A 15121-nucleotide genomic window follows, 5' to 3' on the forward strand; every position below is an offset into this window, starting at 1 on the left:
TGACCACCACAAGTACATGACCACCACGCGTACATGACCACCACACGTACATGACCACCACACGTACATGACCACCACACGTACATGACCACCACACGTACATGACCACCACAAGTACATGACCACCACACGTACATGACCACCACACGTACATGACCACTACGTGTACATGACCACCACACGTACATGACCACCACAAGTACATGACTAGACTCTTTCTGCTGGGAGCACTTTGACGCCACAAGAAACTTTCGACATCAGCAACAAGATGATCACACACACACACACACACACACACACACACACACACACACACACACAGAGACAAACACAAACACTTGGAGACACAAACACACAAACAGAGACACACACAGAGAGAGAAACAAAAACTTACACACACACACACACACACACACACACACACACACACACACACACACACACACACACACACACACACACACACACAGACAGAGAGCCAGAGAGAGAGCCAGAGAGAGAGAGAGAGAGAGAGAGAGAGAGAGAGAGAGAGAGAGAGAGAGAGAGAGAGAGAGGGTTAGTTAAAGCTCACCTGCGTCCAGTGCCATCTGAGTTGCTAGCTGACTGTTGCATCTTGGAGCGCTCCATGTGTTCCACGTAGGTCTGGATCATCTTCACATCAACAACAACAACATCATCAACAACAACATCAACAACATAATCAACAACAATGTTTACAACCATTAGCACTTTGTATTTACTTTCATGTCATTATTTGACAATCTCACTGTGGGATGACACCACACTTCAAGTGGAGCTTGCTTAGCCAATCCACCACCACCATCACCACCACCACCACCACCATCACCACCAACATCACACTCATCACCACCACCATTACCATTACCACTATCACCACCATCACACTCACCACCATCACCAGCATAACCACCATCATCACCATCACCACCACCACCACCACCACCATTACCACTATCACCACCACCACCACCAGCATAACCACCATTACCACTATCACCACCATCACACTCATCACCATCACCACCATTACATTCATCACCATCACCAACACCATGACCATCATCACCACCATCATCACCACCATGACCACCATCATCACCACCATGACCACCATCATCACCACCATCACCACCATTATCACCACCAGCATCACCACCATCACCACCAGCATCACCACGATCACCACCATCATCACCACCAGCATCACTACAATCATCACCATCATTACCATCACTACAATCATCACCATCATTACCATCACTACAATCATCACCATCACTACAATCATCACCATCATTACCATCACTACATTCATCACCATCATTACCATCACTACAATCATCACCATCATTACCATCACTACAATCATCACCATCACTACAATCATCACCATCATTACCATCACTACAATCATCACCATCATTACCATCACTACAATCATCACCATCATTACCATCACTACAATCATCACCATCACTACAATCATCACCATCATTACCATCACTACAATCATCACCATCATTACCATCACTACAATCATCACCATCACTACAATCATCACCATCATTACCATCACTACAATCATCACCATCACTACATTCATCACCATCATTACCATCACTACAATCATCACCATCACTGCATTCATCACCATCATTACCATCACTACAATCATCACCATCATTACCATCACTACATTCATCACCATCATTACCATCACTACAATCATCACCATCATTACCATGGGGCCGGCATGGCGTAGTGGGTAGAGCGGCCTGCCAGAAACCTGAGGGTTGCAGGTTCGCTTCCCACCTATTGACATTCAAAAATCGCTGCCGTTGTGTCCTTGGGCAGGACACTTCACCCTTTGCCCCCGGTGCCTATCAGACTGGTGAATGAATGATGAATGAATGACAGGTGGTGGTCGGAGGGGCCGTAGGCACAAACTGGCAGCCACGCTTCCGTCAGTCTACCCCAGGGCAGCTGTGGCTACAGATGTAGCTTACCACCACCAGGTGTGAATGAATGATGGCTTCCCACTTCTCTGTGAGCGCTTTGAGTGTTTAGAAAAGCGCGATATAAATCTAATCCATTATTATTATTATTATTATTACCATCACTACAATCATTACAATCATCACCGTCATCACCATCATTTCAATCATCACCATCATTAACATCACTATAATCATTAAAATCATCACATCACTACAATCATTACAATCATCACCATCACTACAATCATCACCATCGTTAAAATCATCACCATCATTACAATCATCACCATCATTACAATCATCACCATCATTACAATCATCACCATCATTACAATCATCACCATCGTTAAAATCATCACCATCATTACAATCATCACCATCATTACAATCATCACCATCATTACAATCATCACCATCATTACAATCATCACCATCGTTAAAATCATCACCATCATTAAAATCACCATCATTACAATCATCACCATCATTACAATCATCACCATTACTACAATCATTACAATCATCATCATTAATATCATTATCACCATCATCACAGTCATCACCATCATTACAATCATCACCATCACTACAATCATTTCAATCATCACCATCACTACAATCATTACAATAATCACCATCATCACCTTCATTACAATCATCACCATCATTACCATCACTACAATCATTACAATAATCACCATCACTACAATCATTACAATCATCACCATCATTACAATCCTCACCATCATTACAATCATCACCATCATTACCATCACTACAATCATTACAATCATCACCATCATTACAATCATCACCATCATTACCATCACTACAATCATTACAATAATCACCATCATCACCATCATTACATCACTACAATCATCACCATCATTACCATCACTACAATCATCACCATCACTACAATCATTATCATTAATATCATTATCACCATCATCACAGTCATCACCATCATTAAAATCATCACCATCATTACAATCATCACCATCATTACCATCACTACAATCATTACCATCACTACAATCATCACCATCATTACAATCATCACCATCACTACAATCATAACAATCATTATCATTAATATCATTATCACCATCATCAAAGTCATCACCATCATTACCATCACTACAATCATCACCATCATTACCATCACTACAATCATCACCATCATTACCATCACTACAATCATCACCATCATTACAATCATCACCATCAATACAATCATCATCATTAATATAATTATCACCATCATCACAGTCATCACCATCATTACAATCATCACCATCACTGCAATCATTACACTCATCACCTTCATTACAATCATCACCATCATTACAATCATCACCATCATTACCATCACTACAATCATTACAATAATCACCATCATCACCATCATTACAATCATCACCATCATTACATCACTACAATCATCACCATCATTACCATCACTACAATCATCACCATCACTACAATCATTATCATTAATATCATTATCACCATCATCACAGTCATCACCATCATTACAATCATCACCATCATTACAATCATCACCATCATTACCATCACTACAATCATCACCATCATTACCATCACTACAATCATCACCATCATTACAATCATCACCATCACTACAATCATTACAATCATTATCATTAATATCATTATCACCATCATCACAGTCATCACCATCATTACAATCATCAACATCATCACCATCATTACCATCACTACAATCATCACCATCATTACAATCATCACCATCAATACAATCATCATCATTAATATAATTATCACCATCATCACAGTCATCACCATCATTACAATCATCACCATCACTGCAATCATTACAATCATCACCATCACTACAATCATTACAATCATCACCATCACTGCAATCATTACAGTCATCACCATCACTACAATCATCACCATCATTACAATAATCACCATCACTACAATCATTACAATAACCACCATCATCACCATCATTACAATCATCACCATCACTACAATCATTACAATAATCACCATCATCACCATCATTACAATCATCACCCTCATTACCATCACTACAATCATCACCATCATTACAACCATCACCATCACTACAATCCTTACAATCATCATCATTAATATCATCATCACCATCATCACAGTCATCACCATCATTACAATCATCACCATCATTACCATCACTACAATCATTACAATCATCACCATCATTACAATCATCACCATCATTACCATCACTACAATCATCACCATCATTACTATCACTACAATCATTACAATCATCATCATTACCATCACTACAATAATCACCATCATCACCACCATTACAATCATTACCATCACTACAATCATCACCATCATTACCATCACTACAATCATCATTACAATCATCACCATCACTACAATCATTACAATCATTATCATTAATATCATTATCACCATCATCACAGTCATCACCATCATTACAATCATCACCATCATTACAATCATCACCATCATTACCATCACTACAATCATTACAATCATCACCATCATTACAATCATCACCATCATTACCATCACTACAATCATCACCATCATTACTATCACTACAATCATTACAATCATCATCATTACCATCACTACAATAATCACCATCATCACCACCATTACAATCATCACCATCATTACCATCACTACAATCATCACCATCATTAAAATCATCACCATCACTACAATCATTACAATCATTATAATTAATATCATTATCACCATCATCACAGTCATCACCATCATTACAATCATCACCATCATTACAATCATCACCATCATTACAATCATCACCATCATTACCATCACTACAATCATCACCATCATTACCATCACTACAATCATCACCATCAGTACAATCATTATCATTAATATCATTATCACCATCATCACAGTCATCACCATCATTACAATCATCACCATCATTACCATCACTACAATCATCACCATCATCACCATCATTACAATCATCACCATCATTACAATCATCACCATCATTACCATCACTACAATCATTACAATCATCACCATTACAATCATCACCATCATTACAATCATCACCATCATTACCATCACTACAATCATCACCATCATTACTATCACTACAATCATCATCATTACCATCACTACAATAATCACCATCATCACCACCATTACAATCATCACCATCATTACCATCACTACAATCATCACCATCATTACAATCATCACCATCACTACAATCATCACCATCATTACCATCACTACAATCATTACAATCATCACCATCATTACAATCATCACCATCATTACCATCACTACAATCATTACAATCATCACCATCACTACAATCATCACCATCATTACTATCACTACAATCATTACAATCATCATCATTACCATCACTACAATAATCACCATCATCACCACCATTACAATCATCACCATCATTACCATCACTACAATCATCACCATCATTACCATCACTACAATCATCACCATCATTACAATCATCACCATCACTACAATCATTACAATCATTATCATTAATATCATTATCACCATCATCACAGTCATCACCATCATTACCATCACTACAATCATTACAATCATCACCATCATTACAATCATCACCATCATTACAATCATCACCATCATTACAATCACTACAATCATCATCATCATTACTATCACTACAATCATTACAATCATCATCATTACCATCACTACAATAATCACCATCATCACCACCATTACAATCATCACCATCATTACCATCACTACAATCATCACCATCATTACCATCACTACAATCATCACCATCATTACCATCACTACAATCATTACCATCATTACAATCATCACCATCACTACAATCATTACAATCATCACCATCATTACAATCATCACCATCATTGCCATCACTACAATCATCACCATCATTACTATCACTACAATCATTACAATCATCATCATTACCATCACTACAATAATCACCATCATCACCACCATTACAATCATCACCATCATTACCATCACTACAATCATCACCATCATTACCATCACTACAATCATCACCATCATTACCATCACTACAATCATTACCATCATTACAATCATCACCATCACTACAATCATCACCATCACTACAATCATTACAATCATTATCATTAATATCATTATCACCATCATCACAGTCATCACCATCATTACCATCACTACAATCATTACAATCATCACCATCATTACAATCATCACCATCATTACAATCATCACCATCATTACAATCACTACAATCATCATCATCATTACCATCACTACAATAATCACCATCATCACCACCATTACAATTATCACCATCATTACAATCATCACCATCACTACGTTAAAGTTAATAAAGTAATTCTTTCTTGAAAGTTGATTTTATATTTCCTTCTTTTGTCTTTTCTGGAATGTTCATGAGAAGAAAAAAGTGTGCAGAGGTGTACTTGCTACACTGTTATGTACTAATGTTGTCTTCTTCCTTCTGGGGGCGGCAATAAATAAACAACTCAATATTGTAATTGAAGTGGATTACAATTCAGGACTACGTATTATTTCTACTTGAAGTGGATTATAACTCAGGACTACATATTTATTTCTACTTGAAGTGGATTACAATTCAGTACTACATATATTATACTACTTGAAGTGGATTATAACTCAGGACAACATATTTTTTTCTACTTGAAGTGGATTACAACTCAGGACTACATATGTTATTCTACTTGAAGTGGATTATAACCCAGGACTACATATTTATTTCTACTTGAAGTGGATTATAACTCAGGGCTACATATGTTATTCTACTTGAAGTAGATTACGACTCAAGACTACATATGTTATTCTACTTGAAGTGGATTACAACTCAGGACTACATATTCATTTCTACTAGAAGTGGATTACAACTCAGGACTACATATTTATTTCTACTAGAAGTGGATTACAACTCAGGACTACATATTTATTTCTACTTGAAGTGGATTACAATTCAGGACTACGTATTATTTCTACTTGAAGTGGATTATAACTCAGGACAACATATTTTTTTCTACTTGAAGTGGATTACAACTCAGGACTACATATGTTATTCTACTTGAAGTGGATTATAACCCAGGACTACATATTTATTTCTACTTGAAGTGGATTATAACTCAGGGCTACATATGTTATTCTACTTGAAGTAGATTACGACTCAAGACTACATATGTTATTCTACTTGAAGTGGATTACAACTCAGGACTACATATTCATTTCTACTAGAAGTGGATTACAACTCAGGACTACATATGTTATTCTACTTGAAGTGGATTACAACTCAGGACTACATATTTATTTCTACTAGAAGTGGATTACAACTCAGGACTACATATTTATTTCTACTTGAAGTGGATTACAACTCAGGACTACATATGTTATTCTACTTGAAGTGGATTACAACTCAGGACTACATATGTTATTCTACTTGAAGTGGATTATAACTCAGGACTACATATTTATTTCTACTTGAAGTGGATTACAATTCAGTACTACATATATTATTCTACTTGAAGTGGATTATAACTCAGGACAACATATTTTTTTCTACTTGAAGTGGATTACAACTCAGGACTACATATGTTATTCTACTTGAAGTGGATTATAACCCAGGACTACATATTTATTTCTACTTGAAGTAGATTACGACTCAAGACTACATATGTTATTCTACTTGAAGTGGATTACAACTCAGGACTACATATTCATTTCTACTAGAAGTGGATTACAACTCAGGACTACATATGTTATTCTACTTGAAGTGGATTACAACTCAGGACTACATATTTATTTCTACTAGAAGTGGATTACAACTCAGGACTACATATTTATTTCTACTTGAAGTGGATTACAACTCAGGACTACATATGTTATTCTACTTGAAGTGGATTACAACTCAGGACTACATATTCATTTCTACTAGAAGTGGATTACAACTCAGGACTACATATGTTATTCTAATTGAAGTGGATTACAACTCAGGACTACATATTTATTTCTACTAGAAGTGGATTACAACTCAGGACTACATATTTATTTCTACTTGAAGTGGATTACAACTCAGGACTACATATGTTATTCTACTTGAAGTGGATTATAACTCAGGACTACATATTTATTTCTACTTGAAGTGGATTATAACTCAGGACTACATATGTTATTCTACTTGAAGTAGATTACAACTCAAGACTACATATGTTATTCTACTTGAAGTGGATTACGACTCAAGACTACATATGTTATTCTACTTGAAGTGGATTACAACTCAGGACTACATATTCATTTCTACTAGAAGTGGATTACAACTCAGGACTACATATGTTATTCTACTTGAAGTGGATTACAACTCAGGACTACATATTTATTTCTACTAGAAGTGGATTACAACTCAGGACTACATATTTATTTCTACTTGAAGTGGATTACAACTCAGGACTACATATGTTATTCTACTTGAAGTGGATTACAATTCAGGACTACATATGTTATTCTACTTGAAGTGGATTATAACTCAGGACTACATATTTAATTCTACTTGAAGTGGATTACAATTCAGTACTACATATATTATTTTACTTGAAGTGGATTATAACTCAGGACAACATATTTATTTCTACTTGAAGTGGATTACAACTCAGGACTACATATGTTATTCTACTTGAAGTGGATTATAACTCAGGACTACATATTTATTTCTACTTGAAGTGGATTATAACTCAGGACTACATATGTTATTCTACTTGAAGTAGATTACAACTCAAGACTACATATGTTATTCTACTTGAAGTGGATTACAACTCAGGACTACATATGTTATTCTACTTGAAGTGGATTGCAACTCAGGACTACATATTCATTTCTACTAGAAGTGGATTACAACCCAGGACTACATATGTTATTCTACTTGAAGTGGATTACAACTCAGGACTACATATTTATTTCTACTAGAAGTGGATTACAACTCAGGACTACATATTTATTTCTACTTGAAGTGGATTACAACTCAGGACTACATATGTTATTCTACTTGAAGTGGATTACAATTCAGGACTACATATGTTATTCTACTTGAAGTGGATTATAATTCAGGACTACATATGTTATTCTACTTGAAGTGGATTATAACTCAGGACTACATATTTATTTCTACTTGAAGTGGATTACAACTCAGGACTATATATGTTATTCTACTTGAAGTGGATTATAATTCAGGACTACATATGTTATTCTACTTGAAGTGGATTATAACTCAGGACTACATATTTATTTCTACTTGAAGTGGATTACAACTCAGGACTACATATGTTATTCTACTTGAAGTGGATTACAACTCAGGACTACATATTTATTTCTACTAGAAGTGGATTATAACTCAGGACTACATATGTTATTCTACTTGAAGTGGATTACAACTAAGGACTACATATGTTATTCTACAGGAAGTGGATTAAACCTCAGGACTACATATTTATTTCTACTAGAAGTGGATTACAACTCAGGACTACATATGTTATTCTACTTGAAGTGGATTACAATTCAGGACTACATATGTTATTCTACTTGAAGTGGATTACAATTCAGGACTACATATATTATTCTACTTGAAGTGGATTACATATTTTCAGGAGTGGCGAAGGTGTGGCTAGCGAGAAGATGGTTGTAAAGTTGTGGTCCCGCAAGGTGCTTCTGACCAATCAGAGAGGGTGTGGCCAGAGGATCTGCTCAATGATTGGTGGAAGGTTCCTGCCAGGGCGCCATGTTTGCTACCCCCTGAAAGGTGTGCTGAGGAGGAGGAGGACATACCTCAGTGTGGCGCTGGTGCAGAGCGTTGTACTCCTTCTTCATGTCCGACTCCCGCTCCTCCAGGCGTGTAACTGCACACACGTGGTGGTGGTGGTATGACTACTTCACTCTATTTGCTAGGACTACTTCACTCTACACGTCGGTGGTATGACTACTTCACTCTATGTGGTAGGACTACTTCACTCTACACGTGTCGGTGGTATGACTACTTCACTCTATGTGGTAGGACTACTTCACTCTACACGTGTCGGTGGTATGACTACTTCACTCTATGTGGTAGGACTACTTCACTCTACACGTGTCAGTGGTATGACTACTTCACTCTATGTGCTAGGACTACTTCACTCTACACGTGTCGGTGGTATGACTACTTCACTCTATGTGGTAGGACTACTTCACTCTACACGTGTCGGTGGTATGACTACTTCACTCTATGTGGTAGGACTACTTCACTCTACACGTGTCGGTGGTATGACTACTGGAGTTTACATGTGTTGGTGGCATGACTACTTGAGTCTAGGTAGTGTAACTACTTGAGTCTAGGTGGTATGACTACTTGAGTCTAGGTGGTATGACTACTTGAGTCTAGGTGGTATGACTACTTGAGTCTAGGTGGTATGACTACTTGAGTCTAGGTGGTATGACTACTTGAGTCTAGGTGGTATGACTACTTGAGTCTAGGTGGTATGACTACTTGAGTCTAGGTGGTATGACTACTTGAGTCTAGGTAGTATAACTACTTGAGTCTAGGTGGTATGACTACATGAGTCTAGGTGGTATGACTACTTGAGTCTAAGTGGTATGACTACTTGAGTCTAGGTGGTATGACTACTTGAGTCTAGGTGGTATGACTACTTGAGTCTAGGTGGTATGACTACTTGAGTCTTGGTGGTATGACTACTTGAGTCTACACGTGTTGGTGGTATGACTACTTTAGTCTAGGTAGTGTAACTACTTGAGTCTAGGTGGTATGACTACTTGAGTCTACTTGTGTTGGTGGTATGACGACTTGAGTCTAGGTGGTATAACTACTTGAGTCTACATGTGTTGGTGGTGTGACTACTTGAGTTTATGTGGTATGACTACTTGAGTTTATGTGGTATGACTACGTGAGTCAACACGTGTTGGTGGTATGACTACTTGAGTCTAGGTGGTATAACTGCTTGAGTCCACACGTGTTGGTGGTATGACTACTTGAGTCTAGGTGGTATGACTACTTTAGTCTACACGTGTTGGTGGTATGACTACTTGAGTCTAGGTAGTGTAACTACTTGAGTCTAGGTGGTATGACTACTTGAATCTAGGTGGTGTGACTACTTGAGTCTACACGTGTTGGTGGTATGATTACTTGAGTCTAGGGGTATGATTACTTGAGTCTAGGTGGTATGACTACTTGAGTCTACACGTGTTGGTGGTATGACTACTTGAGTCTAGGTAGTGTAACTACTTGAGTCTAGGTGGTATGACTACTTGAGTCTACTTGTGTTGGTGGTATGACTACTTGAGTCTAGGTGGTATGACTACTTGAGTCTACTTGTGTTGGTGGTATGACTACTTGAGTCTAGGTGGTATGACTACTTGAGTCTACATGTGTTGGTGGTGTGATTACTTGAGTCTAGGTGGTATGACTACTTGAGTCTACACGTGTTGGTGGTATGACTACTTGAGTCTAGGTGGTATGACTACTTGAGTCTACACGTGTTGGTGGTATGACTATTTGAGTCTAGGTAGTGTAACTACTTGAGTCTAGGTGGTATGACTACTTGAGTCTACATGTGTTGGTTGTGTGATTACTTGAGTCTAGGGGTATGACTACTTGAGTCTAGGTGGTATGACTACTTGAGTCTACACGTGTTGGTGGTATGACTACTTGAGTCTAGGTAGTGTAACTACTTGAGTCTAGGTGGTATGACTACTTGAGTCTACTTGTGTTGGTGGTATGACTACTTGAGTCTAGGTGGTATGACTACTTGAGTCTACATGTGTTGGTTGTGTGATTACTTGAGTCTAGGGGTATGACTACTTGAGTCTAGGTGGTATGACTACTTGAGTCTACACGTGTTGGTGGTATGACTACTTGAGTCTAGGTAGTGTAACTACTTGAGTCTAGGTGGTATGACTACTTGAGTCTACATGTGTTGGTGGTATGACTACTTGAGTCTAGGTAGTGTAACTACTTGAGTCTAGGTGGTATGACTACTTGAGTCTACACGTGTTGGTGGTATGACTACTTGAGTCTAGGTAGTGTAACTACTTGAGTCTAGGTGGTATGACTACTTGAGTCTACATGTGTTGGTGGTATGACTACTTGAGTCTAGGTAGTGTAACTACTTGAGTCTAGGGGTATGACTACTTGAGTCTACACGTGTTGGTGGTATGACTACTTGAGTCTAAGTAGTGTAACTACTTGAGTCTAGGTGGTATGACTACTTGAGTCTACTTGTGTTGGTGGTATGACTACTTGAGTCTAGGTGGTATGACTACTTGAGTCTACATGTGTTGGTTGTGTGATTACTTGAGTCTAGGGGTATGACTACTTGAGTCTAGGTGGTATGACTACTTGAGTCTACACGTGTTGGTGGTATGACTACTTGAGTCTAGGTAGTGTAACTACTTGAGTCTAGGTGGTATGCCTACTTGAGTCTACTTGTGTTGGTGGTATGACTACTTGAGTCTAGGTGGTATGACTACTTGAGTCTACATGTGTTGGTGGTGTGATTACTTGAGTCTAGGTGGTATGACTACTTGAGTCTACACGTGTTGGTGGTATGACTACTTGAGTCTAGGTGGTATGACTACTTGAGTCTACACGTGTTGGTGGTATGACTATTTGAGTCTAGGTAGTGTAACTACTTGAGTCTAGGTGGTATGACTACTTGAGTCTACATGTGTTGGTTGTGTGATTACTTGAGTCTAGGGGTATGACTACTTGAGTCTAGGTGGTATGACTACTTGAGTCTACACGTGTTGGTGGTATGACTACTTGAGTCTAGGTAGTGTAACTACTTGAGTCTAGGTGGTATGACTACTTGAGTCTACTTGTGTTGGTGGTATGACTACTTGAGTCTAGGTGGTATGACTACTTGAGTCTACTTGTGTTGGTGGTATGACTACTTGAGTCTAGGTGGTATGACTACTTGAGTCTACACGTGTTGGTGGTATGACTACTTGAGTCTAGGTAGTGTAACTACTTGAGTCTAGGTGGTATGACTACTTGAGTCTACTTGTGTTGGTGGTATGACTACTTGAGTCTAGGTGGTATAACTACTTGAGTCTACATGTGTTGGTGGTGTGATTACTTGAGTTTATGTGGTATGACTACTTGAGTCTACTTGTGTTGGTGGTATGACGACTTGAGTCTAGGTGGTATAACTACTTGAGTCCACACGTGTTGGTGGTATGACTACTTGAGTCTAGGCGGTATGACTACTTGAGTCTACACGTGTTCGTGGTATGACTACTTGAGTCTAGGTAATGTAACTTCTTGAGTCTAGGTGGTATGACTACTTGAGTCTACTTGTGTTGGTGGTATGACTACTTGAGTCTAGGTGGTATGACTACTTGAGTCTACACGTGTTGGTGGTATGACTACTTGAGTCTAGGTAGTGTAACTACTTGAGTCTAGGTGGTATGACTACTTGAGTCTACTTGTGTTGGTGGTATGACTACTTGAGTCTATGTAGTGTAACTACTTGAGTCTAGGTGGTATAACTACTTGAGTCTACATGTGTTGGTGGTATGGCTACTTGAGTTTATGTGGTATGACTACTTGAGTCAACACGTGTTGGTGGTATGACTACTTGAGTCTAGGTGGTATGACTACTTGAGTCTACACGTGTTGGTGGCATGACTACTTGAGTGTAGGTTGTATGACTACTTGAGTTGACACGTGTTGGTGGTATGACTACTTGAGTCTAGGTGGTATGACTACTTGAGTCTAGGTGGTATGACTACTTGAGTCTAGGTGGTGTGACTACTTGAGTCTACACGTGTTGGTGGTATGATTACTTGAGTCTAGGTGGTATGACTACTTGAGTCTAGGTAGTATAACTACTTGAGTCTAGGTGGTATGACTACTTGAGTCTAGGTGGTATGACTACTTGAGTCTAAGTGGTATGACTACTTGAGTCTAGGTGGTATGACTACTTGAGTCTAGGTGGTATGACTACTTGAGTCTAGGTGGTATGACTACTTGAGTCTAGGTGGTATGACTACTTGAGTCTAGGTGGTATGACTACTTGAGTCTAGGTGGTGTGACTACTTGAGTCTACACGTGTTGGTGGTATGATTACTTGAGTCTAGGTGGTATGACTACTTGAGTCTAGGTAGTATAACTACTTGAGTCTAGGTGGTATGACTACTTGAGTCTAGGTGGTATGACTACTTGAGTCTAAGTGGTATGACTACTTGAGTCTAGGTGGTATGACTACTTGAGTCTAGGTGGTATGACTACTTGAGTCTAGGTGGTATGACTACTTGAGTCTTGGTGGTATGACTACTTGAGTCTACACGTGTTGGTGGTATGACTACTTTAGTCTAGGTAGTGTAACTACTTGAGTCTAGGTGGTATGACTACTTGAGTCTACTTGTGTTGGTGGTATGACTACTTGAGTCTAGGTGGTATAACTACTTGAGTCTACATGTGTTGGTGGTGTGACTACTTGAGTTTATGTGGTATGACTACGTGAGTCAACACGTGTTGGTGGTATGACTACTTGAGTCTAGGTGGTATAACTGCTTGAGTCCACACATGTTGGTGGTATGACTACTTGAGTCTAGGTGGTATGACTACTTTAGTCTACACGTGTTGGTGGTATGACTACTTGAGTCTAGGTAGTGTAACTACTTGAGTCTAGGTGGTATGACTACTTGAGTCTAGGTAGTGTAACTACTTGAGTCTAGGTGGTATGACTACTTGAGTCTACTTGTGTTAGTGGTATGACGACTTGAGTCTAGGTGGTATGACTACTTGAGTCTAGGCGGTATGACTACTTGAGTCTACACGTGTTGGTGGTATGACTACTTGAGTCTAGGTGGTATGACTACTTGAGTCTACACGTGTTGGTGGTATGACTATTTGAGTCTAGGTGGTATGACTACTTGAGTCTAGGTGGTATGACTACTTGAGTCTAGGTGGTATGACTACTTGAGTCTAGGTGGTGTGACTACTTGAGTCTACACGTGTT

At 38.5% G+C, this 15121-nt stretch overlaps 1 protein-coding gene across 14 annotated transcripts in view; it reads right to left on the reverse strand.

The window, feature by feature from the left end:
• Positions 1–15121, reverse strand: part of mapk8ip3 (mitogen-activated protein kinase 8 interacting protein 3) — a 162472-nt gene that overhangs the window by 124722 nt on the left and 22629 nt on the right. For all 14 annotated transcript variants that reach the window (XM_061884462.1, XM_061884460.1, XM_061884461.1 and 11 more), the window contains 2 exons: positions 9936–10006; positions 572–651 (listed from right to left, as the gene is read on the reverse strand). In XM_061884462.1, coding sequence (XP_061740446.1) covers positions 572–651; positions 9936–10006 — 151 coding nt within the window. The remainder of the gene's footprint in view (positions 1–571; positions 652–9935; positions 10007–15121) is intronic.

This window comes from Nerophis ophidion, linkage group LG23 (genome assembly GCF_033978795.1).
Source record: "Nerophis ophidion isolate RoL-2023_Sa linkage group LG23, RoL_Noph_v1.0, whole genome shotgun sequence".
NCBI lineage: Eukaryota > Metazoa > Chordata > Actinopteri > Syngnathiformes > Syngnathidae > Nerophis > Nerophis ophidion.